Source organism: Helianthus annuus, chromosome 17 (genome assembly GCF_002127325.2).
Source record: "Helianthus annuus cultivar XRQ/B chromosome 17, HanXRQr2.0-SUNRISE, whole genome shotgun sequence".
In the NCBI taxonomy this organism is placed as follows: domain Eukaryota; kingdom Viridiplantae; phylum Streptophyta; class Magnoliopsida; order Asterales; family Asteraceae; genus Helianthus; species Helianthus annuus.
Genome location: NC_035449.2, coordinates 194,380,366 through 194,405,972, shown reverse-complemented (window position 1 = coordinate 194,405,972; position 25,607 = coordinate 194,380,366). Strand labels below are relative to the sequence as shown.

Here is a 25,607-nt window from a genome sequence, read left to right as displayed (position 1 = left end):
ACCTTGACGACTTGTCCATAGATTTTACCAAAACTCTCACCAAAGTCTCGACGGACTCCAACGACCTGAACTCACGAGTATGGCTTAGGGATTGCGTGCCAGATGCCCAAGATTCGAAGCAAAGGCCGATCCCGAAAGTCGAAATGTGACGACAGGTCCTTGAGAATAGTCGAATCGCTTTGGGTAGTCAATGTCTAATAGCCGCAGACAATCTATTTCTCGATTTTTGTGTTTCGATTCTGAGCCCGCAACTGCCGACTCTGATGACGCGCTGATTTTATGTGTTTACATGTACTTAACTGTTTATGTGTTTGAAATTTTGAGACTTATTCGATTTTTGCTCTCATTTCGATCGACACACACACAAACTGCAATGCTTTTCTATCCCAATACGCTATCAGGTCGCTACAATCTAAACGGCATTATGTTGTACGCTATACTATACTATTCGATACGCAATCGACTCGCGAGCTTTAAATGATAGGTTTCTGTATTCTGACGGCCTCTTTGATTGAATGCGTATATGCTTCTGTGTTTATGTATTTCTGTGACCTACATGCCTACATGCTTATGTGCTTCTGTGACTACGTGAATATGTGGATTATGTGCCTATGTGATACGTGTTTCAACGTGTTCCTGAGCTTTAGTAAGTAGTAGACGTGTGAGGTGAGATTCGATTTTGATGTGTCTGAGACCTACGAGGATGTCTGTTGCAGACAATGCCGTCATCTAGACACCGAACCCCACTTACTCGCCAAGAAAAGAGAGACAGACGTCTTGCTGCTATCATCGCCAAACAAGTAGCAAAAGCTGTGAGCGATGTCTATGAAAAGTCAGCAAATCAAATCATCCGAGGAGTCGAGAATTGAAGCTCCCAAAGATGCTACCAAGACTGTTTTCAGCTTTAAACAATTCAAGGCATGCGGACCAAAGGAATTCACCGGAGAAGATGGCCCAACAATTATGTATCAATGGTTTGATTCCATCGAAGTCACTCTGCGCCAAAGCGGCTGTCCAGAAAATCTCTGTACCCTAAACGCAACCGGCATCTTCCATCCCCGAGCTCTAAACTGGTGGACGGCCGAACGAAACAAACGCGGAAATGGTGCAGCTTATGAGCTGACTTAGAAAGAGCTGAAAGCCATTATGATGGACGAATTCTGCCCTCCCCATGAACGCCAAAAGCTGGAGGACGAGTTTTGGAACATTAAGCAGAAGGATGGAGATAACGCTGCCCTGACTGCTCGCTTTAAACAGCTCAGCATCATCTGTCTCGATCAAGTCAAGACGTCAGACATGGCCATCAAGAAGTACATTCGAGCTCTACCCGATTGTGTTGCCGATTTTGTTCACGTCGCGAAGACCTCATCAATTGAAGAGACTTACTTGCTTGCCGCCGAGATTAACGACAAGCGAGTAAAAGCTGGTTTCTGGGATAAGCCCTCTACGAATAATGAAGAAGATGATGAACAACTGTATGTTGAAACACAATGAGCACTTACATGAAACATTGCAAAATACATATCTAGGTACATTATTGAAGAAAAAAAAGGCATCTCAATTGTGTATTTTATTTTTTAGAGAAGTACCCTTACATATGGGAACATGAGAAGCTTTTATTTTATGTCAATTATTTTGATTCAGAAATGCATCTGACTTATTATCTTTTTTTACTGAATCCTCATATTTATTCTGTCTAATTATGTAGCTGAGTTTTTCAGGTTCGGTTTTATCCGTTAATTCGGTTTTTTGCACACCGCTAACTAGGGGTGTGAATTTCTGACACGACCCGAAAACCCGACACGAACCTAACACGAAATTTGAGGGTTTAGGTTTACTCTAGACAAGTTCGGGTCAGTTTCAGATTGAACCCGCGAACCCGTTTAGGTTAACGGGTCAGGTTGGCGGGTTGACCAGTTTAACACATTTATACTATATTATATCTTTTTACAATATATTTTATGTCATAAATTAAATGGGACGTGCATTTTATGTCATGATTATAACTTAAAAGTAGAAATTAACATAGATTTTTGTAATTTAAATATGATATTATAGTATACATTTGTGTTTTTTAAGTAAATTTTAATTTTAATATATTAAATTCAGAAAAAAAAATTAAAATTCGGGTTAAACGGGTCGTGTTCGGGTCGACCCACGAAAGTTCAGGTCGTGTTCGGGTCAACCCACGAAAGTTCAGGTCGTGTTCGGGTCCATATGTATGATATGATTTTCTGGTTCGGGTTCGTGTAAAATTTTCGGGTTAGGGTGGGGTTGAACCTGCGAACACGACCCGTTTAGCACCCCTACCCGTAACATTCGGGTTGGGTTACGTATCTGAGATATACCCGAATTCACGGACGCCAATACTCTCCTCATATCAAGTACTACGATAATTTACGCAATTAACAAGCCAGAGTCTAGGAAAAGAAGAAATACTGATAGCTAGATAACCAATGAGTCTTCTCAGTTTTCACTACATGGCTTGGAATATGAATGGCGCGGGTGACCACCACCGGTCCACCCAACATACTAAACATACCAACATGAAATTATGAAACTCCAATACATTACAGAAGAGGACCCCGAGGATACAACACTCCTGGACTGGAAGGGTCAAAACTGCGTTAAAGTAAGGTTTAGACAACCTGCTTTAATCCCTGTTTCTTGTAATAACAATAAAGGCATGTTCTGTGTGACACCATGATAAATATGTCTGGACCTGCCACCATATATCAATACATCACCAGACTTCATCAAAACACTTCGTAACTTGTTGTTATCTCCACAAAGGCGATACACAAATTCTGCAGCCTCACCAATGAAGATGGAAACCACAGGGGATGATTGTCTTCCACTCTCGTCGCGGCGATCCTACAATCAAACACAAACATTCAAATTAACTCTACTAGTATTTCAGACCAAATTACTTACAAACATGTCTGTCAAATAGCCTGAGTTAAAAGAAAGGTTGTCTGTCAAACAGAACCAGCTAATGAAGACCTGTGGTCTCGATTTAGGTTTAATTTTGGGTTGTTTAGGCTTTTACTTTTGGGTTTATAAAATAAACAAAAAGTTGAATAATGTGGCCTTTACCTTACTTTTGGGATGAAATAAGAAAAACCGCTAAAAGCAGTGCTAGGCTATACTGGTTTCAAAATAGCGGGTTGGTATGTCCGCTAAGCGCTATAACACGCTATTGATTGCATAGGTGTATGTTAAAAAGGAACTAACCTGATGAAGACCAATACGACCACAGGAAAGTGGATAGAAACAGACTAAACAAGTATTTGGGGACATTGAAGGAAGTTGATCCAGATGGGGTTGAGCGTCTTTGACTGCTTTGGCAGCCAATGAAATAAGTTGCTGTGGAACTGGTGGTGTTTTCGGATCCCAGCCTAGACCAAAACACATGTGTATTCGATATTCTTCTCCCTTGATGTAATAAGGCTCGTAAAACCCCCCAGGCTCCACGCCCCACTTGTCACACATATATACTATGTCAACCTAACTAAGAGAATTCAAATATTACTGTACATGCATTGGTGGTATGTTAAATAACTATCCACAGTAGTTAACTTCAACATGATGAGTATGTACGCATTCAAATCTTTAAAAGTCAAATTTTCAAATCAGCTCTTGTGTAAAAGTCAAACAAAATCACCAAATTTTTGAAAAAAAAAAAAAAAAAACATTACCTCAAAAATGGGTCGGGTTTAGGTAATCCCAAACCCAAACCCGGTTGGATGAGCTTGTCGTCTCAAAACCCGGTGGGTTTCTAGCAGGTAACCCATTAATTTTAAAAAATTATGTTTCGGGTTTACCCATGGGGTTCGGGTACTCAAAAAGTGCATACAATTAAGAGAAAACAAATACCTGATCCTTGAGGCTGACGTATTGGTTCAAGAGGATCATTTCAGGTCCAAGTATTTTAAAAGTTGAAAGTTTGCTGCTGGGGTTCCTTTCACACGCTACTACCTCTGTGGGCATCCGCAAGTTCCTTAAACTAAATGATTCTGGTTCACCCCAACCACCTTTAGCAAAGGGAATTTGGTGATGAAATAAAGAACCATGGAATGTATCCTGCAAGTATATATATTAATAATAAGGGGAAAGTGAATATGAGGCTGTTACACATATAAGCTTATATGCGAAACCTATCAAAACTACGTAGTTTTGATTAAAAACCAATTAAATCTCCTTATTTCTGTCACTTAATTTCATCTTTTTCCAATTTTTCATTAAATTCTCCGGTCAACTTTTTAATTCTCCATCAATTAAATCTATAATTTATTGCCTCTTGAAAGAACAGCATTAAGAAACCAATTAAATCTCTTTATTCGGCTAATAAAGGAATGAACAACAAACCAAAAATCTTCTTATTCCATACATCTATATTCAATTTTTCCATCGAAATGGTGAATTACTGAATTTTGACAAGGCATATCCAGACATATCATATTTTTGGTTTTAATTTTCTCCAGTCTGTCAATATACAGAATTTGATTGGAAGATTTTCAGTTCAATAAATTTAAAATTGAAAAAAATTTGTTGCTGTTGTTAATTTCGTAGGCTAAAGGGTTGTTGGAGGCTGTCACTCACGATCAAGGGAAGAGGGAAAAAGAATAGAATAACTAAGATTTGTAGACCAAATAAAATGAAAAAAACTTTGTTGTTGATCATTTCGTAGGCTAAGTTTCAGATCAGTTGATAGGAGAATTGGCAAAACCAACTGGAGAAATTATTGGAGAGTTGAAAACGGATGCCAATAAAATACTAGATTTAATTGGTTTTAGTTGGCTTTTAATCAAAACTACGTAGTTTTGATAGGTTTCGCATATAAGCTTACATGTGTAACAGCCTCATATTCACTTTTCCCATAATAATATTATCTTTGCATATAACAACATTATACGGACCAAAGATAGTTGTTGGTGACCAATTACATAATTATGGATGTATAAATAATATTTCTCTGCATGTTGTAACAACATTATAATAATATTTAGAGAAGAAAGAACACCAAACCAAATGGAAGTTTTCTCGATCATCTTTTTCAGTAGCAAGAAATGCAACATACATACATACATACAGAATCTTTAATTATATGCAAATTAGAAATAACTACTACCTCAAACAAATGTAGCAAGCAAAATGAAAACATGGAAATGCTAGTTCACGTGCATGGATGCAAAGTGGGTAACTGGTACCTTGAAGAATCCGATTGATCGATGATTATCGAACGATGAAGAGGGTGCGATTGTGAACCCTAAGTTGGAGGGTTTTACCTGGGAACCAAAAACAAAATTCAGCATGCATTCGAACAAAAACCACAGCTATACTATAAAATTAAACTCAAAATTTTGGAGAAAAACTTTAGCAGAACGAAATTTTGCTCACCCCAAAACCACCAAAAGAAGATGTATACATCATCGATCGCCGTTGATGCAAGAATATGAAGACACATGCATCCTTTAAATACTAGATTCATCTTCTACCCCATGAGCCCATCTCAAGCCCACTGTATGTTTGGGCTGCTTATATATTTCTTTGACAATAATAAACAATATAAGAGCCTTCACAACAGATTCTTCTGTATATTTGTGTCAGTGTAGCCTCTTGTAAATTGTTGTGAGTGGGAGAGAGAGAAAAAAGAAAAAAAGTTACTATTTGGAGGAGATACTGTTAACCTCTATAATTTCTTAATATTTTTTTAAATTTGTTGTGAGTGGAGGAGAGAGAAAATGTAATGATAAAAGTATTATTTAATTGAAAAGGAGGGAGGAAGGGTAGTGTTTTATAATGTAATTATAGAGATGGAGTAAAGAGGTTTGATTGGGAACGCTCTAACATCACAATTAGATTCTTCATACCTGTTCGCTAATTAAGAAATTACTCGGGGAGCTGTGTTGATTGTTTTGCAGTGATTATAGTTTACTTTTGTAGAGAATAAACACATTCGTGGTAAAATGATATTAATGTCAAAAATATGATGTTACATGACCATTAAATTGAATATTGCATGTTTGTATAAAATTTGTGATTTATTGAAAGTGCTTTAAAGGAAAATATTAAATTTGACATTTGTATATATGCTAAAGAATAAACGATGGACTTGGTTCAGTCAATTGTATTAAAGATGTTTAGGTGGAAAATTGATACATCCATTAATATTTTGGTTGCTTTATTTTTTATGTGTTTTATAGTTTGGCTGCTTTATGTTTTATGTGCTTCATATTTTATGGATTTGGTTCAGTAAATTGTATTAAAGAAAAACACAAGAACCATACAGATATGGCAATGTTTTGTTTTTTGAAGTTTAGCAGCAACTAATTGCTTCATGATCTCATTGTTTGGATATGGCTGTTTTTTGAATTTTAGTTTTTGTATATTTTTAATTATTTTGATTTTATTATTATTATTTTTTATATTTAGCCTATCATGACTAAAACTCGTCTTAACCCAAACCAATCCTAACCCTTTTCTTAATAAACGCTTTTCTAACATATACTCATCTTAACTCATTACTCAAACCTGCTCAACCTCCCCATTTTCCCACCCCTATGAATTTACCAGCTATATTTTATAAAATACATGAAAGAATTGCTAGCATAATAATAAAAAGAAAGCTAGTACTACATGAGAATTACAAATCAAATGTGTTTTACTTCTATGCATTTATAGCAGTCCAAAATCAAATATCGGTCAAGGTTGGCTGTACGATACATAAGTCATAGCAGGGGTAGTGCGGTAATTTATGTATCTACACTCGCTTCAAGTGTAAGTATTCAAGAAGACAGTTTCCTCTCGATATATGTTTAGCCATGACGATTAATACCGGTTTTTATGCATGGCTAACAATGTGGCATTGTCAAAAATAAAAAAAGTAAACATGGTCTTAGAGCATTAGTAGATGATCAAATTACAAACAAAGAGTAAAAAGTAGAGATAATCTTAAACCAAATTACAAACAAAACTAGAAATGTCAAGAGTAAAGTCAATACCAAACACACGAGTTACTTTATGACAAACACGAAACATGGCCATGCTGGACAAACATTGTGTTTATACCACTAACATGACAATATGAAACTCATGTAAACAACACCTCGATCGATCAGTCTGGAAAGATAAGATTAGCACGCACTGTGGTCAATATTGCCTTAAAGAAAGGTTTAGACAACCCGATTTGAGAGCGGTATCTTGTAATAACGACTGAGGCATGGTGTGTTCATGAATTTGCTTTACCCCATGAGAAAAGTATCTGAAGATGCCCCCATTTATCAAAACATCACCAGACCGCAACATAACCGTATTATAATCCACATCCCTGCGACGACAGTAATAGTCAACTTCTGCAGTATCACCAATGAAGATGGAAACCGTAGGCAAAAGTCTGAGGAAATCCAGACAAGGGGCCTCAGGGGGATCCTACGATCAAACAAAACCAGTCAAGTCAAATTAACTCTACTAGTATTTCAATTCATGCATCTACAAATGGGTTTCTCACGAAATGTTTAGATAAAAAATTAGTCACCAATAATACCTACTATTCAAACTTGCCGGATTGGAACTAGCATGCATGGAAAATCAATTTTGAAGTTAAACTAACCCTGTGAAGGCCACGTCGACCATATAATGATGGATAGAATCTGACTATGCAGGTTTCTGGGGACATTGAACGAAGTTTATGCAGATGGGCTTTAGCATCTTCAAGTGCAAATTCAGCCAATGAATAAAGTTGGTATGGAATTGGTGGTGGTTCAAAACCATCTCTTTTACAACGGTCTGCATACTTTGTTTCTGGATCCCAGATTCGACCAAAACAAGTATGTATACGATAATAATCTTCTTCTCCCTCTATGAAATCAGACTCCTCATAAAAACAACCCCTAGAACCACCCCACTTTTCACAGATATTCACTATATCAACCTAACCAAGTCAAAAATACTCAACTTGTAATTAGCAAATAACAATAATAATTCCTTCCTTCTTTTTAAAAAACAAACAAAAGAAAGATATTGTAGTTGTAGTTCAAAAGCTATTATTACATGAAAAACAATCAAATCTTTTAGGACAAACCAAACGAAAGCAAGGTAGAACTCTGTTTTCTCAACTTTTAAATCTAAGCCTCGCATTCAATTGTTGGCATTACATTTCATGGTTAACAGCATGCTTGCCAACTCCAATACAATCGCTATTATGTTTTACATCAGATCTTTACAAGTCATATTCTCAAATCAGGTCTTTAAAAAGGTTTCCGTCTTACTAGAAAAAAAAAACAATGATAAACAACTTGGTTTTAAATTGCGTGATGTGCTCCGATGCGTTTAGTCCAAAAAACTGATGCGTGATGCGCGATGCGAGCGCATCACGTATGTGAAGCGTTCTTTATAAAAAAAATAGTTAAAAATTATTTATACATAAAAACTCATATAAACATACTTAAAGTAAAACAACTGACGTAATTAGAAGATAAGAGTTGTGTTTTTTGGTCCAAATCAAGCATATTAAGATGTTAATTATGGAAAAAACCGAACACAGTTCATAAAATCTGGAAAAAAAAAAGCATAAGAAACAATGTTGCGTGCATCAGAGCGCATTATGCGATGAGCGCATTATGCGAAATGCACGCAATATTCTCGCATCACGTAAACGCATCGCATCAGTTGTTGCGATGCACTCTCATTAGTGCATCGGGCGCATCACGCATTATGCGCGCATTTTAAAACCAAGATAAACAAGACTCAACTTCTTCCCAAAAGAGGTGCATACACTTAACAGAATACCTGATCTAGGGGTGGTTAACACATTTACAACTAATAAATTTTTTTTACCTAAAATCGTATTCGATCTAGACACATGCAATTCAATTCTTATTTAGAACTTGAACACCTTCGATTAACTCAAATTCACCCTAGACAAAATAATATTTTACTTTTATTTTTAAAACTACTACAAACTATTTGTTTCTAATATATATATATATATATATATATATAGGTAGAGGATCCTGTAAAAAGTGCTCAAAGTGTAAGAAGTGTGAGAAGTGTATTATAACACTATATATAATACTATATAACACCATATAAACACCGTATAACAATATGTAACACCAAATAATACCATATAACACTATGTAACCCTATATATCATTATATAACAAATATAACACTATAGGTTGTCTGATAGTATGTCTATGATAGATGTATAGTGTTATATTTGTTATATAATGATATATAGTGTTACATAGTGTTATATGGTATTATATGGTGTTACATATTGTTATACGGTGTTTCTATGGTGTTATATAGTATTATATATAGTGTTATAATACACTTCTCACACTTTAGGCCCTTTTTACACTATCCTCACCCTATATATATATATATATATATATATATATATATATAACTACAAAAGACCAAAATTTAGATGTGAGTCCTACCATTGGTAAGAGCTTGGTTTTAAAATGCGTGCGTTACACACGCATAATGCGTGATGCGAGAATATTGTGCTCTGATGCACGCAACATTGTTTTTTTTTTCAACTTATATGAAATGGGTTTGGTTTTTTCAATAATGAATTTTCTAGTATGCTTGATTTGGAGCATTATGGTTTGTAAACTCTTTCTGTGGTTCCAGAAACATTTTAGTATGCTTGATTTGAACCAAAATACAAAACTCCCATCTTCTAATTATTAAGTCAATGGTTTTAGTTTAAGTATGGTTTTATATTGCTTTAGTTTAAACATGTTTATATAAGTTGTTATGTATAAATAAGTTTTTAGCATGTTATATAAATATGCTCGCATCGAGCATCACATTTTTGGACCAATCGCACAATTTAAACCAAGGGTAGCAATGGAAGTTAGGTTAGAATTTAGAAATAGGTATTAAGGGTTATTAGGGTTTCGAAAGTGAAATAGAAAATCATAAATTTGTACGTAATTTTTATTCAATTACTGGACCCAAATTAATGCAAATGGAATTCTAAACATCCGTAACTAACTAACCTGATCCTTGAGGCTGACATAATTCTTTAAAAGAATCAATTCATCTCCAAGTATGTTATAATTAGTTGAAGTTGAAAGTTTGGTCGGAGTCCTTTTACAGACTTGCATTGTGCACGGCCGCCGGAGTGGTCGTTGTGCTTCTGCTTCATCAAAACATTTACCAAATAATAAATTGTTGTGATGATACTGCCACCTCCCATCCTTCATGTCATGAATAAAAAAAAAAAACACTAGTATTTAATAAGCAAGTAAATAATATTTCTTTGCATATTATTTATCTATAGTTGAGTTGCTTCGATGTTTAAAGGAAATATTCACAGTTAGGATGATGTTCAATTGCTTCAGTCAGTCAGGTGTCAAGTTATTTTGAGACGACTGGTACCTTGAAGAATCCGATTGATCGATTGAGAAACGATGAAGAGGGTGCGATTGTGAACCCTAAGTTGGGGGGTTTTACCTGGGAACGGAAAACAAAATTCAGCATTCATTCGAACAAAAACCACATCTATACTATAAATTTAAACTCAAAAATTTGGAGAAAAACTTGAGCCAGAAATATTGCTCACCCCAAAACCAGAAGATGTATACATCGCCGTATGTTGATGCAAGAATTTGAAGACAAGGGGACATGCATGGTTTAAATACTAGAGCTTCTATTCCATTACCTAATGAGCCCATCTCAAGCCCACTCCTATTTGTTATGGTTTTACACCCGATAATGTATGGGCCTTAATACTAGTTTGTACTTAAAATGGTTAAAAAGATTAAGAAAGTTTGTGTGTGTTTTTTTTATTATGATGAAAACAGTTATATAATGAATGGAAGATATTAAGGGACAGATATATGAATTTTATCTATAATACTATATAAAGCAAATCTAATTTACATGAATATAGTTTTACGATGCATACAAGTTTTGAAACAACATGTACAATGGAGTGCAACACATTTGAAAAAGGTAAAATGGTAAATAGCTTAATATTTTAAGACACTTCAGAGGCATAATGGTAAATTTATCAATTTTGACTTTTAACATCAGTAACCCTTTGGTAAATTTATCAAAATTGACTTTTAAGTAGGATTGGTTTTGCAATTCAAAAGGAGGTTGCGACACAGCTTGTTGTCCGTTTACCTACCGCTATTTTGTAATTTCCTACTTATTAAAAATCAACTAAAACAGATTCTCGAGATTGTAAATGGATTAATCAAGAACTTGAATGTTTTATACAATAAATATATATTTACATAGTATGTATTATTATATACAAAATTATGACTAAATAATTTAATTATGGTTTAATATATAAAAAACTAGAATTACAAATATATACATAAAAGTAATCATATTAATGAATAAAATAGTTAATTACTTGGTAGATAAGAAACGGGCATATAGAGCTCGAAACAAGTAAGCTTGAGCTTTAACGAGCTCAGGTTCACCTAGTTACACCCATAGTTTCTAGTATGTATCGAAATAAAAAGGCTCGTCATAGACGTAACCATAAAACTATGAACATTCCATTCAAAGAATGATGGATTACGAAGAACAAATGCTCGATCCGCTTGTTTCTACAGATAAAATTTTACAAACGAATCCACCTCGACCACAAACCTAAATCCCAGCCCGCTTCTTAGGTTGGAACAAAATCGAGTAATCAAGACGTTTAATGACAATTTACAATAATACCACGCTCGAGAGTAACACCATGAAAATTCTCATAATAGAAACCGAATCGTAGGTGTTTAAAGGTAACGAGCTACTTGATAAAGTTGAATTCGAAGATGGATCCAGAAATGTACCATTTATGAAAGTTCCATTACTCCCCTTACTGCACACACACACAAAAAAAAAAAAAAAAAAAAAAGCTTAATTGAAATGCTTGATGTTAATTTTGACTTTTGATGTTAGGATTTAGAAGTCAAAAGTTTGACTCTTTATCAGAAGAAGGTAAATGGCTAAATGTGTCTACACTGAGTGTAAAAAAGTAAAATCATCTTGACAGTTGACACAAACAACTTGTTTTTTTAATGGTAAAATAAATATTAGACTTAACTCCCTTTTTTGTTGTTGTGGTTTGTTGAATTATGCCGATTCAGGCCAGATTTTAAATTTGTACTATTTTCGTCCCCGACATTTCTGAAGCATGTCAGTTTAATCCAAAAAGTTAACGGTCGTTAACTTTGACCATTAAATGAGGGGTAAATAGGTAGTTTTCCATTTTTATTTTCTTTCTCAATATTTTTACACCTCTTTAAAAACGATATATATACAGATAAAACAAAGTAGAAAATTTTGAAATTACGTTTTTACCCCTCATTTAACATTCAAAGTTAACGACCGTTAACTTTTTGGATTAAACTGGCATGTTTAAAGAATGTCAGGGACGAAAATGGAACATATTTGAAATTTGGTCTGAACTGGTATAACTGGACAAACCACAGTCAACTCTAAATATCACCTGATAGCAACCAAAGTTATGACTGTTTCACTATAGTAATTCAAAAATTACTACCGTAAAAGCCACTCGAGCTTTAATATTTTTTTACTTATTTTGAAATTTTTCATAAACGTTAAAACTGGAAGACCGAGCCGGGACAAAAAAAAAAAAAAACAATCACATAATTACAAATTACACCAATCCGACCAAGAGATCGGGTTGCCTTTAACTCTATACTTATACCACAAAAACCCCAAAGATTTAACTTCACTAAACATAGAATCGATATTAACCTCCGTATCCGAAAAAACCACTTTATTCCGGGCCAGCCAAAGACACCAACAAGCAACACGAGTTAAGCCGAGCATCACAACCTTTTCCACAACCCTGAGATTCCCCGTTTTGTTTTTAAGACCTTTAATCTGAATTAGTCAGACATTTGTTTTTGCATGATTAAGCATTATACTAACTCTTAATGGTTCAGACCTCTTACTAGTTCAGCACTTACCCATTCAGATGTTGTCAAACAGCCCCTGAGTCTAAAATTCGCGGGTTTGAGTTTAGTTTAAAATGTTAATATGCTAAACAATTTGCAGGTTTGGTTTTAGTCTAAAATTCGCGGGTTTAGGTTTAGTCTAGAATTTTAATATGCTAAATAATTCGCGGGATTGGGAGGTTTGTTGTAAAATTTAAAATAAAAAAATATGCGAAAAAAAATCCGGGTCAAACGGTCGTCTTCAAGTCAACCCGTGAATATTCGTGTCTGTTTGGGTTCATTTATCTCATAAGAATTTCGGGTTCGTGCTAAATTTCCAGGTTTAGGTCGGGTTGGGTCCATCAACCCGTTTAACACCCCTTGGCGCAAGTATTAACGATTATATGAGTAACTTTAGTTAGAAGTAGGTTAGTTTTTCGTTACAAAATGTATTTTTTTTTTGTGAAACAAAACCAAACCCATAACAAGATACAACATCAGCTACATAAGGTACAAGTCATAATTGCATGATTGTTTGTGACTAACAAGTAACAAACATTCCAAAATGCAAACCTTGAACCCAACATCTAAAAAACAGCTGAAATCTAACATTTAACTCAAATAATGAAGATAAAAAAATATCTTTATTCTAATCACATACTAATCTAGACCCAGTGATTTCCACAAATTCCTGGCCATTTTGCATCATCATCAAACTCTTAAAAGGCATACATAACAAGAGAAGACGAAAATAAGGACACATGAATCTAATAGTCAGATACGCGATACAAATTTGTGTATCATTTGTGAATAAACAAAAAGTGACCTAACTAGACACACGAATCTAAAAGGCGTACGTGAATTAAATTTGCGTATCATGTAAACCCCTTACATTCACATGCTATATTCCGGTTCTTGTATGAGAATTAAAGATATAAAAAGAAATTAGTGAAATTTACAAGTGATTCACATCATGTAAAACATATGTATGAGAACTAAAGATATAAAAAGAAACAATACCTGATTATAAAATCACTCTGATTCAACTTCAAATTGTTACGAAACCAATGACAATACCACAATCGAGTTGGACCTGCGTTAAATTAAAGCCCCAACATCTAGCTCTAGCCCGCGCTAGATTTGCCATCATCCCCTTCAAATTTTTTTTCCTAAAATACTAAAATTCCATACCTAAGAATTAAGATAGGGCGATACTATTGAAAACTTTGACCCGTCAACAAAGATCATAACATGTTAAAGATATGTAATAACTTGACTTCATAATCATTTTCATTTCCTTTAAAATCCTCATTAAAGAACAAAACTATCTTGAATCTTGAAAACTAAACAATTGGGTCCCACAAATATCCAGTTAATATTTTTTTTCCCTTTACAACTTCATTTGAGATATGTTGACTTTGGACGTGACTGCTAAGGTGAAAAACTGAAGCGAAAGTCAAGTGGCAAGCCTTGCAAGAGAATGCAGCAGCTTTTTCTTTGAACATTTGGCTGCTTGAAGAAAACTGCAGCAGCATTGGAGACTTCTGAGAACTGTTTGCTGCCAGCTCAGCATCGTCTTTCTGGGCTTGAGTTGGATGGCCGGCCCTACAATGTGGATTGCTCGGGTCAAATAGTATTGTAAAAATCCCTAAGTTTAATCAACTTGATATCTGATACTGGAAGCATTTTATTATTAAAATAAGAATCGATTAGGGTAATTTATCTCTAATGGGTCAAATGAATAGTCTAGAAACTAGAAAATGGGTCAAAAGTTGCCCATATTCTAGATGTAATGCATAAATTAGTTTACTCAGATTCAATTTATAAAAAAGATGTGATTGTATATGGAAAGTGAGGGGGATAATTGCCATCAATGCTTGACGTAATATAGTTTTTGTAATCATATGTCACATGCTAAGTGTTCATAATCATTCAAGAGGTACTGAAGATCGTTATGGTAACCAAGATCATCCGAGTTACAAGCTATGGGTCTCGGGCCGGTTTATGTTTATTTGTTTTCAGTTTATTTAGTAATGGGTCAAACAATGTTATGTTATGTTTATTGTCATTTGGGCCGTAGGCCACATATGTATGGGTCGAACAGAAGTCTTGTGTCTAGTCCATTAGTATAGCGGTTAACACAAGGATTTTGGGGCGGAGCTTTTGAAACGTCACGTCCCTTATCAGGAAATAACCACCGGGCGGTTATTTAGGAAACATCACAACTGTTCGTGAATCGTTGTGACTGGGAAACGACGTGACTCTTCATCCCTATAAAAGCCGGCTGCCAAACTTCCTTGTTAATCGGTTGGTCAGTTAGTTTGTAAAAAATCCGAACGTGTGTTTGCAAGTTTATTTATCAAGTTCTAGTTTGTTCAAGTTCAATTCGGTTAGTTATTGTTTGCAAATCTGTTTTCGATCAATTCATCATGAACACTTGTGATTGTTGTGGATTGTTCAAAACCGATTGTGTTTGTGGTCACAATACCATCCGTTCCGATTGGTCCTGGGTTTCCGATGACGACGATGATACCAACATTGGTATCAGAGCCAAAGGTTTAACAGGAAGCGGAAGGGATTGTGATCAAGAAGAAAACCGGGTTCGTGGAAACAAAGGGAAATCGGTGGTTACCGATTATGGTGATGATGTTTTTGTTCGTAGTGGAGAGTGCGGCCGGGCGGCGGAAGCGGATGAGTACGCGCAGGGGAAGCCAACCATGCGGACCGGGGTATCACCAATGAAAAAGTTTCCAAAGAAAGTATTTCAAAAAGGTTTCGCGAAGAAGTACGGGAAGAAACCTAATGCACCAGTGGGTAGGCCAAGAAAACCGGGGGTTCGGTGTTTCAAGTGCAAGAAGTTTGGCCACATCGCGTCAATTTGCCCTAGTAAGTATATTATATTATCACCATTGCCAGTAGAGTGTGATTATATTGTGAAGGATACTTGCGGGGGTAAATGGGATTCAATCTGGGTTGTGGATCCCACGTTTAAAACGCATATGACGGGAAACCGTAATTTGTTTAAGTGTTTCAAGAGACACTTCGGGGTTGTAACGAACGAAAGTAAGAAAGACGTTTCGTTTGTACATGGAATTGGAGAAGTGAGAGTGCCGGTGGACGGCAAGGATAAGACAATCCCGTGCGTGAGTTACGCACCAAAACTTGACAAGAATGTTCTAAGTCTAGAACAACTCTTGTTTCAAGGGATTGAGACGGTTACTATGGGTGAGAAGTGTGTTTTGAAGAAAATGTTTGGTTGTCGATCAAAGGGGTTCGACATATACGAAGACAAGTCGGAAACCGATTTGGAACAAGATTATCTTAACGCTTTCTACGATAATCTTGGGGTTGATAATGGCTACAAGAAAGAGAAAGAAGAATTTCAAGAGTGTCTGGGGGATTATTATGAACGGGAATTCGAGAAGTCGAAAAACAAAAAGAAAGTGTACGGTGAACGTTCAAACGCTAGGAAGGTTGTGTACTCCAAGAAAGCAAAGAAGGCATTATTGATCTACATTGAAGGCGAGAAGGATAATCCACGCCAATCAAGGCAAATGCTTCGGGAACAGGCAATAACTCTCTCTCAACTCGAGGAGGACGTTGTTGAAAGAGGGTTAATCATGGAAAGTTGCGTGGAACCAGGGGATCTTATCACACTACACGAGGAAATCAAGAAGCACCCAAGATTCTTCGATGCACCGTTCAAAGAAATTTTGGTTTGGTTCATCACGAACTTTCTAGGGATTGTTTGTGAGAAGGCGATGCCGCCGGAGTTAATTGATGGACGTGATCTTAGCCTCATACTACTACACCGCATCGTGAAGCACAACGGTGGGTTTGATGAGATAATGGAGAAAGACAAGTGGGGCGAGATATCGGTGAAGTATGGCTACGACGCGGATGACGCTTACGAAATGAAGGTCGCCTTCATTTATTATCTAGAGTTGGTCGAATGGTATTTTGATTACATCAAGAAGGAGCGTGCAAGAGAGAAAGTTGGAATGGCCGAAAGCTCAAGCAATTGCGGATGGATCGACGATTCAAGCGACGACGATGACGTGGTGGTCAAGATCGAGGTCACCAACAACCGCAAGGAGTGATCGTGATCGAAGGCCTCGGATGTTCTTGCTTAAGGGGGAGAATGAAGATCGTTATGGTAACCAAGATCATCCGAGTTACAAGCTATGGGCCTCGGGCCGGTTTATGTTTATTTGTTTTCAGTTTATTTAGTAATGGGTCAAACAATGTTATGTTATGTTTATTGTCATTTGGGCCGTAGGCCACATATGTATGGGTCGAACAGAAGTCTTGTGTCTAGTCCATTAGTATAGCGGTTAACACAAGGATTTTGGGGCGGAGCTTTTGAAACGTCACGTCCCTTATCAGGAAATAACCACCGGGCGGTTATTTAGGAAACATCACAACTGTTCGTGAATCGTTGTGACTGGGAAACGACGTGACTCTTCATCCCTATAAAAGCCGGCTGCCAAACTTCCTTGTTAATCGGTTGGTCAGTTAGTTTGTAAAAAATCCGAACGTGTGTTTGCAAGTTTATTTATCAAGTTCTAGTTTGTTCAAGTTCAATTCGGTTAGTTATTGTTTGCAAATCTGTTTTCGATCAATTCATCATGAACACTTGTGATTGTTGTGGATTGTTCAAAACCGATTGTGTTTGTGGTCACAATACCATCCGTTCCGATTGGTCCTGGGTTTCCGATGACGATGATACCAACAGGTACGACCGGTTTCAAGTCTGATGTTGATTTTTTTTTTTTTGTACTTGCATTTTTGCGCAATACGCTAGCTCCCTTTGAAGTGCAAGCTCCACTGGCATGCATGATGTTACACACACAAACTAAACATCTCTTCTTCCATCTTGTCGACGAGATAATCACATCTGAAAAATATAAGGTAAGTTAATCATAAGCATATCGATTTTTTCCTTTTCACACCACCCCTTGGTCTCGACTGAAACTGATCATCACCCTCCACAAAATCTCCCTACAAAAACCATCAATCAAAAAAACAATTCCAGCACAATGCTAGATTACGAGCAATAGTCTTGTTCTCACGAGTGTGTATGCTTGAACGAAAACCTCATCCCACAACCGGAAATAATGCTGCATATGTATGGCTTTTCTTGAAAATGAGCGGCTTTTACGTGCTGTTGTAGATTTGTTATTTTTCCTAATGGGATCATACTATTTTCATACAAATCAGAATATGGGTTGTTTAGCGGATCAAAACTGGTGACTTTTTGGTACGGGTCAAACGGGCAGGGCTGACCAGTAAATGGGTCTTCTTTTTTTGTACTGTAAATGTTACTAAGAGTAAAAATTGCCTTTTAATTTAACAAAAAGATAGACGAAAATTCCCCTGATTTAACAAAGCAAAATGGATGGAGTTAACAAGCCAGATGAAAATGGCAAGATTTCAATTTTTTGGATCTAGATGCGGCGAAAAAACAAACCTTTGGACGAAAGTCACAAAACTCAGACGAAAATGACATTTTACTCTTTCATTAGTGACAGTTGTGTCCGTTTAAAGATATGCACGGGTCACCGCTAAAAGTTTGTTTTTCTATTTTTTATCAATACTTAGCGTGCTTAACATGATTTTGAAGATTTGATGCCATTGACTTTCAACCCTTTTGAGACAAACTATACAGATTGACCCCTTTGACAATAAACAAGGGATCAAAATTACAACCTCTAAAAATGGGTAATGAAGCCATCAAAAGAGTTTATATTTCTTACCGTACGTTGAGAATGTTAAGTTGCATCCATCAATCTTATCTTTTGAAACGACATTTTCATGTGTTTTTCTTCCCGCAAATCTCACACGTAATATGCTGCTGATGGCAAGACTGTAAATGCGCCTTTAGACACTTCACGTTCGTGAAATACTTCATACAGCCAGGTTCCGTCTAACCTAACTGCAATAGTGAACTGATTAGTTGACTGTTGACCCCTAAATAACAAGATAATCTGTTTTTTAAAAGACGAATGCGAATTTACTTACCATGAGATTCTTTGATGCATACTTGAACACTTTTCCACACCCGGGCTACAAACAAGCATGCTGCTTCTGATGATCCACGTAACCATCGGTAGATTCCACGTCATAATGGATTTAGTGCACATATCTTGTCATGTTACCTTGAATCGAAAACTTTTTCTCACGGGCAGGCGAATAGTTTATCCTCGTGTTGAAGAAGATGACGGTTTAAGTGGTCTTTGCTACGGTAACTAGAGTCGCAATCGTCTATTGGACATATAAAAGGCCTCAGCAGAAAGTAAACGTCTTAATTGTAAGATCTTTTTTTTTCTTTTTCTGAGGTGTTTGAAAGTTTAGTAATTTTACGTGTTGTTGAAAATTTGAATTCTGTATTTTCCAAAAAATAAATAAATAAATAAACTTCAGACTTGTTATTTTAGTTAAAGGGATACTTTTTTTTCATACAACAATCGACTTTTGGTATGGGTCAAACGCAAGGCTGACCAGTAAAGGGATTTTCTTCATTTATAGGTTTTATTTAGGGCTGCAAACGAACTGAATTTTTAGCGAACAATTCATCAACCGTTAGGCGAGAAGTTCGTTTGTGTTCGTTAGTTTAATAAATGAATGAACACGATAAAGAAATTTTGTTCGTTTAGTTAAACGAACGAACATGAACAGAGGAAGAGTTCGTTTCGTGAACGTTCGGTAACGTGTTCGTTTGTGTTCGGTACCAAAAGTTAGGCTATGTTCGTTGGTTTTTTGGGACATTGTTTTATCTTAATAATGTTTATCAAGAGTATGTTAAGTACTCAAGTATATTTGGGTAATTAGGTTAGTATATTTTGAGTGGATCTACTTAATGTCTTTGAGGAAAGATTCCGATTATATTCAAATTTTTATATATGTTCGTTTCTTTTCATGAATGCTTGTTTATGAAACACTAACTGATGTTGCATTGCTGAAAAACTTGTGTCATATGAATCTATACAAAAGCATGTAGGCAGTATAACTCATTCTTTTAGTCACATATACATTCGTTATATAAAACAAATGATTTATATAAAAAACTATGTACAACATTCAAAAGTTATTTTATACTTCCTGAAATAATATGAACCGTGATCCTTCTCATTGATATCCTTCTCAATATATAATACAGAGATACAAGCTAAATATGGATATAGAATAATTACAATGATCACAATATAATCATGCCTAATATACGGATGCTATTACACCCCCGCAGTCAAAGCGGGAGGTGACCGAATGTTGAGACTGGACCTGAAATCTTCAAATAAAACCCGTGGTAATCCTTTGGTAAATATATCTGCAATCTGGTATCGTGACGGTACATGAAGAATACGAACATTGCCGCGCTGAACCTGTTCTCGCACAAAGTGAACATTTAATTCGATGTGTTTGGTTCGTTGATGCTGAACCGGATTGCCGGAAAGGTAAATGGCGCTGACGTTATCGCAATAAACCGTTGTAGCTCGTGTAAGCGGTAATGAGAGCTCGAGAAGCAGGTTCCGGAGCCAGCAGATCTCAGCAACAACATTAGCCACCCCTATATATTCGGCCTCAGCACTGGAGCGAGATACGGTGGCTTGGCGTTTGGATGACCATGAGATTAGATTGTCACCAAGATAGACGCAATAGCCACTAGTAGAACGCCTGGTGTCAGGGTAGCCAGCCCAATCAGCGTCAGTATAAGCCACTAATGAGGTGGCACGAGAAGGACCGAGTGTTATACCAAACGATGAAGTGCCCTTCACATATCTTAGAATTCTCTTGAGTGCATGCCAGTGATCGAGACATGGGGCGTGCATATGCATGCACACCTGTTGAACCGCATAGGTGATGTCAGGTCGTGTAAAGGTGAGATATTGGAGAGCCCCGGCTAAGCTGCGGTATAAAGTAGGATCATGAAATGGTTCACTGGGCGTGGCACTGAGTTTGGTGTGTGTGTCAACCGGAGTTGCAACCGGGTTGCAAGATTGCATCCCTGCACGAGCAATAATATCAGTAGCATAGGCCTGCTGAGACAAAAACATGGAGTTCGCATGCCGAGAAACTGAGATACCCAAGAAATAACTGAGAGGGCCGAGATCTTTCATGGCGAACTCAGCTGCAAGACTAGCCAAGAGACGTTGTCGAAGAGCGTCGGAAGAGGTGATAAGCAGAATATCATCGACACATAATAGTAAATAGGTTGTGTCAAGACCCTGACTGTATGTAAATAGAGACGCATCGCACTTGCTGTGATGAAACCCCATGCTGAGAACGTAGTCTGTGAAACGCTGGTACCAAGCCCGAGGTGCCTGCTTAAGCCCATATAGAGACTTGCGTAAAAGGCAAACATGGTCGGGAAAATTTCTATCACGAAACCCCATAGGCTGATACATGTAGACTGTTTCGTTTAAGTTCCCGTGTAAAAAAGCATTGGTTACATCAAGCTGATGAACCGCCCAACCCTTAGATAATGCAAGTGACAGAACAGTACGAATGGTTGCGGGTTTTACCACCGGACTGAATGTCTCACCACAATCGATGCTCACCTGTTGCGATCGCCCATCACAAACCAATCGGGCTTTGTACCGCTCCAATGTTCCGTTCGACCTGTATTTATGCTTAAACAACCACATACACCGGACAATATTCATGTTAGGTGAACGAGGTACTAACTCCCATGTGCCGTTTCTAATTAGTGCATTAAACTCAGTAGTCATGGCAGAAAACCATACCGGGTCTCGCAAGGCATCAGTTGGGTTCTTGGGTATGGGTCGAATGGGAGATTTGGTGGAGGTAGTGGTTAGGTTGAAGTGTTGTTTAGGCTTTTAGATCCCGCTCATGGAACGGGTGTGGACGGTGCGAGTTGGTTGGGTGGTGGGTTGGGATGACGGAACAGGGGGTACGGGTGTCATAGGAGGTGGTGGACCGGTAAGTGTGTGGGCTGTAGGGCTGGTAGGGGTAGCGGATTGGGCTGGGGTGGCAGTTGGATGATTCGGTTGGGCTAGGGTAGCAGTGGTATTATACGGTTGGGCTGGGGTAGTGGTTTGAGGATTGGGTTGGGCTGAGGTAGTGGGCAGAAGGGGGGCCGAGTGTTGGGTAAGGTGAGATGGGCCGATAGGTTGGGGAGTTTGATGGGCCAAAGGTGAGTTGGGACTGGTGACAGGCGGTGGAGAAGGTGGGGATGAGGATGCGATGTGTGGATATAGGTGGTGAGGGAAAGGTGCATCGAGAAAGTCGTAGGTGGGAACGGGGGCGATAGATTGTTGGAAGGGGAATGTCGTCTCATCAAAGGCAACATGACGGGAGATGAAAATTTGGCTAGTGGAAAGGTCGAGACAACGGTAGCCTCGGTGGGTAGGCGGGTAGCCTAGAAATACGCATGGCTTAGAGCGGTGTTCAAGCTTGTGAATAGTAGTGAACAGTGTTAGCGGATAACAGAGGCACCAGAAAACACGAAGCTGGTCGTAGATGGGTGTGGTGTTGTAGAATAATTCGGTGGGAGTATTATTTTGAGTTTGTTGAGATGGCAATATATTTAGTAAATAAGTGGCGGTTTCGAGTGCAAAGTGCCAAAAATGGGAGGGGATCGATGCATGGGCGAGTAAGGTCCGAATCATATTATTAATTGTGCGTATTTTACGTTCGGCCTTACCGTTTTGGGAGGATGTATAGGGCATGAAAGTCGGTATAAAATGCCGTTGGTGGTGAAAAAATTTTGGAAAGTAGAATTAACGTATTCACGGCCATTGTCACATTGGAAGGTTTTGATTGTAGATTCAAATTGGGTTTTAATAATAGAAGCAAAGTGAGAGAAGGAGGAGAAGACGTGGGATTTATTAGTGAGAGGATATGTCCACAAGAAATTAGTTAGGTCATCTAGAAATAACACATAGTATTTATGGCCCGAAGAGCTAATGATTGGGGAAGTCCAAACATCGCTATGCACAATATCAAAGGGTTTAAAAGTCATATTTAGTAGACGCAAAAAATTAGTAGACGCAAAAGTCATATTATTCAAAGGTTTATCAAAAGAAATAGAGCTAGAAGTTTTTAATTTATTCATAGCAGGCCGTCCTGGGTGGCCAAGACGGTGATGCCAGAGAGATGAGATGGCAGCAAAAGCAGTAGGTTGAGTGGTAGAAGACCCGAGCACCAGAGGGTAGAGATCACCGCTGTTGTTGCATCGAAGAAGCGGCGTCTTGGTCTTGAGGTCCTTCACAAGAAAACCAAAAGGGTCAAATTCCACAGAAACAGAATTGTCCGTTGTAAATCAACGGACTGAAATAAGGGTTTTAACGAGCTTGGGTGAATAAAGAACATTTTTAAGGACAAAGGGTGGGTATGGTTTGGGTAGGTATTTAGTGCCTTGACCAAGAACCGGTATAGTATCACCATTACCTACAATTATATTTTGAGAAATGCAAGAATTAGAAAAAGTATGAAAGTCACCTTGCTCGTGAGACATGTTACCAGTGGCGCCGGTATCCATATACTGAGTGGGGTCCGGTTGTTGTAACGACATGGTGTATAAGGCCTGTTGATGTCAGTAGGGTTGTATGCAGTGTGGGCCTTATGAGGACGTGGGCCGAGAAGGCCGGCTTGCGACTGTGGGGATGTGGCAAAGTTGGGCCGGTTGGTTGAAGGGTAGGGGCAAAGTGGAGCAGGCCAATATTTGGGCTGCGGAGGTGGGCCGTAAGGGTGGTGTTGGGCCGAGGGGTGTTGAGGAGGATTGGGCCAATAGGATGCCCATGGGTAGTGTGGTTGAGGTGGGTAGTAGGCTGAATGGAAGGAGCGTCCACGGCCATAGGTTCCTCGGCCACGGCCTCGACGACCAGAGCGGCCACGGCCACGGGATGAGTCAGTGGGTGACCGGGTGTAATCAGTGGTGGAACGGGTTTGTGCGGTGAGAGCGGTAGAGGCGGTTTTGGAGGCTAACATGGCTTGCTCATTCTTGCGGGTTTCAACCTGAATAAGTTGAGAGCGGGCATTGTAAAACGAGGGTAGTGGTCGCTGTTGAGTGATGATGGTGCCAATGCCCTCATATTGATCATTCAAACCGGCGATGAGTTGGAGAACGAGCCGCTCATCAGTTACCGCGGCATCAACATTAGCAAGTTGGTCGGAGAGCGTTTTAAGGGCTTGACAGTAGGCCGAGATATTGGGGAAGCCGTCCAGTCGGGTGTTAGCAAATTTTTGCATGAGGTAGATGGCCTGAGATGCCTTGTTATCGTGAAACAGGTTCTCGATAGCCACCCACGCGTTATGAGCGGTGGAAGTTTTGTCGATTATGGTGTGAAGGAGGTCGTTGGAGATCGTACTATAGAGCCATTGCAAAACGATGGCGTCCAAGCGATTCCAGGTAGCCGAGGTAAAGGATGACTCGGGTGTGGTGGTCTCTGGTTTGGCTTTGAGGTGGTCTTCGACTAAGTGAGCACGGCAGTGGAGGGTGAATAAGGTTGCCCAGGATGAGTATTGACTGGACTCGATTTCTAGGGTGAAGGGGATTAAGGTTTTGATATTTGTGACGGTGGTGGCGGGGTGGATTTCTGATTTGATGGTGATGGGAGGGGTGTTGGAAGAGGTTAGGGCGTCGTCCCCCATGGAGATAGTAACAGGGAAGAGGAAATCGAAGAAGCAAGAGAGGGGGAAGGTGGCGAGTAGGGTTTAGAGAAGGAAAACCCAGACTCGTGATGCCATGAAATAATATGAACCGTGATCCTTCTCATTGATATCCTTCTCAATATATAATACAGAGATACAGGCTAAATATGGATATAGAATAATTACAATAATCACAATATAATCACAATATAATCATGTCTAATATACGGATGCTATTACTTCCGATTAAAGACATACTATAAAAATAGCTTATCAATAACTAAACATCAATAGCATAAAGTTTAGTCAAACGGGTGCATTGAAGTATGAACAAAGGAACTTAAAAGCAATAAGTGTACTGTAGTTTCCAACAATGAATGAACATGAAATTTGTGACATATCAACTTGCAGTTGTGCAAGGGGTTCAAGGTACTATCATGCATCCATTCCCGTTGTATAATATCCACTACCGGTTAAGGTTAAAGTTAAGTGTACTGTAGTTTCCAACAATGTAGGCCTGCTAAGGTTTGGAATAAGTGGAAGTGTGTTGTCATCATTTAAAGAAATTTCTGACATATCAACCTTCAATTATCTAAGGGGTTCAAGATACTATCATGAATCCATTCTAAGTTGTACATATCTTATGCAGGCCCTCTTTAGGATCTCCCACTTTTCTTTTCATGAGTAATATCATTCATAATTTTTTGAAATTCTGATGGGGCAAGTTAGATTCCCTTGCGTTTCAAGGCGAAAATTCGATCGGTATTGGTTCGGTTCGTTATAGTATCGGCACTCGCTATAGTAATCAAAAGAGAAAACCTTACATCGATCGAAAAGATTAAAAACAAATATTGATACCGTTACCAATGTTGTCAAGTTGATATCGGTTCGGTTAGTTTGTGTTCTATGTTTATTTTTTCTAACCTTGCGTTATCAAATAGATACCTATAGCTATGTTCACTCGATAGGTTATATTCAAAGGAGGCTTTATCACTTGTATATCTATAACATAACACGCATTAAATCAAATGATCAATAACGTACAACACAGATTACTTTAATTAA

At 38.0% G+C, this 25,607-nt stretch overlaps 2 protein-coding genes across 2 annotated transcripts; both read right to left on the bottom strand.

Moving 5' to 3' along the window:
* Nucleotides 1-2,469: 2,469 nt before the first annotated feature.
* LOC110925560 (alpha-ketoglutarate-dependent dioxygenase AlkB) lies at nucleotides 2,470-3,503 on the bottom strand. The gene is made up of 2 exons (XM_022169488.2): nucleotides 3,235-3,503; nucleotides 2,470-2,874 (listed from the first exon to the last, which is right to left on the bottom strand). The coding sequence occupies exons 1-2, from the start codon at nucleotides 3,490-3,492 to the stop codon at nucleotides 2,617-2,619; spliced, it is 516 nt and encodes a 171-aa protein (XP_022025180.2). The 5' UTR covers nucleotides 3,493-3,503; the 3' UTR covers nucleotides 2,470-2,616.
* Nucleotides 3,504-6,956: 3,453 nt separating this feature from the next.
* LOC110921641 lies at nucleotides 6,957-13,541 on the bottom strand. The gene is made up of 7 exons (XM_022165988.2): nucleotides 13,503-13,541; nucleotides 12,698-12,876; nucleotides 11,704-11,845; nucleotides 10,399-10,473; nucleotides 10,017-10,217; nucleotides 7,613-7,933; nucleotides 6,957-7,431 (listed from the first exon to the last, which is right to left on the bottom strand). The coding sequence occupies exons 1-7, from the start codon at nucleotides 13,539-13,541 to the stop codon at nucleotides 7,153-7,155; spliced, it is 1,236 nt and encodes a 411-aa protein (XP_022021680.2). The 3' UTR covers nucleotides 6,957-7,152.
* Nucleotides 13,542-25,607: the final 12,066 nt, after the last annotated feature.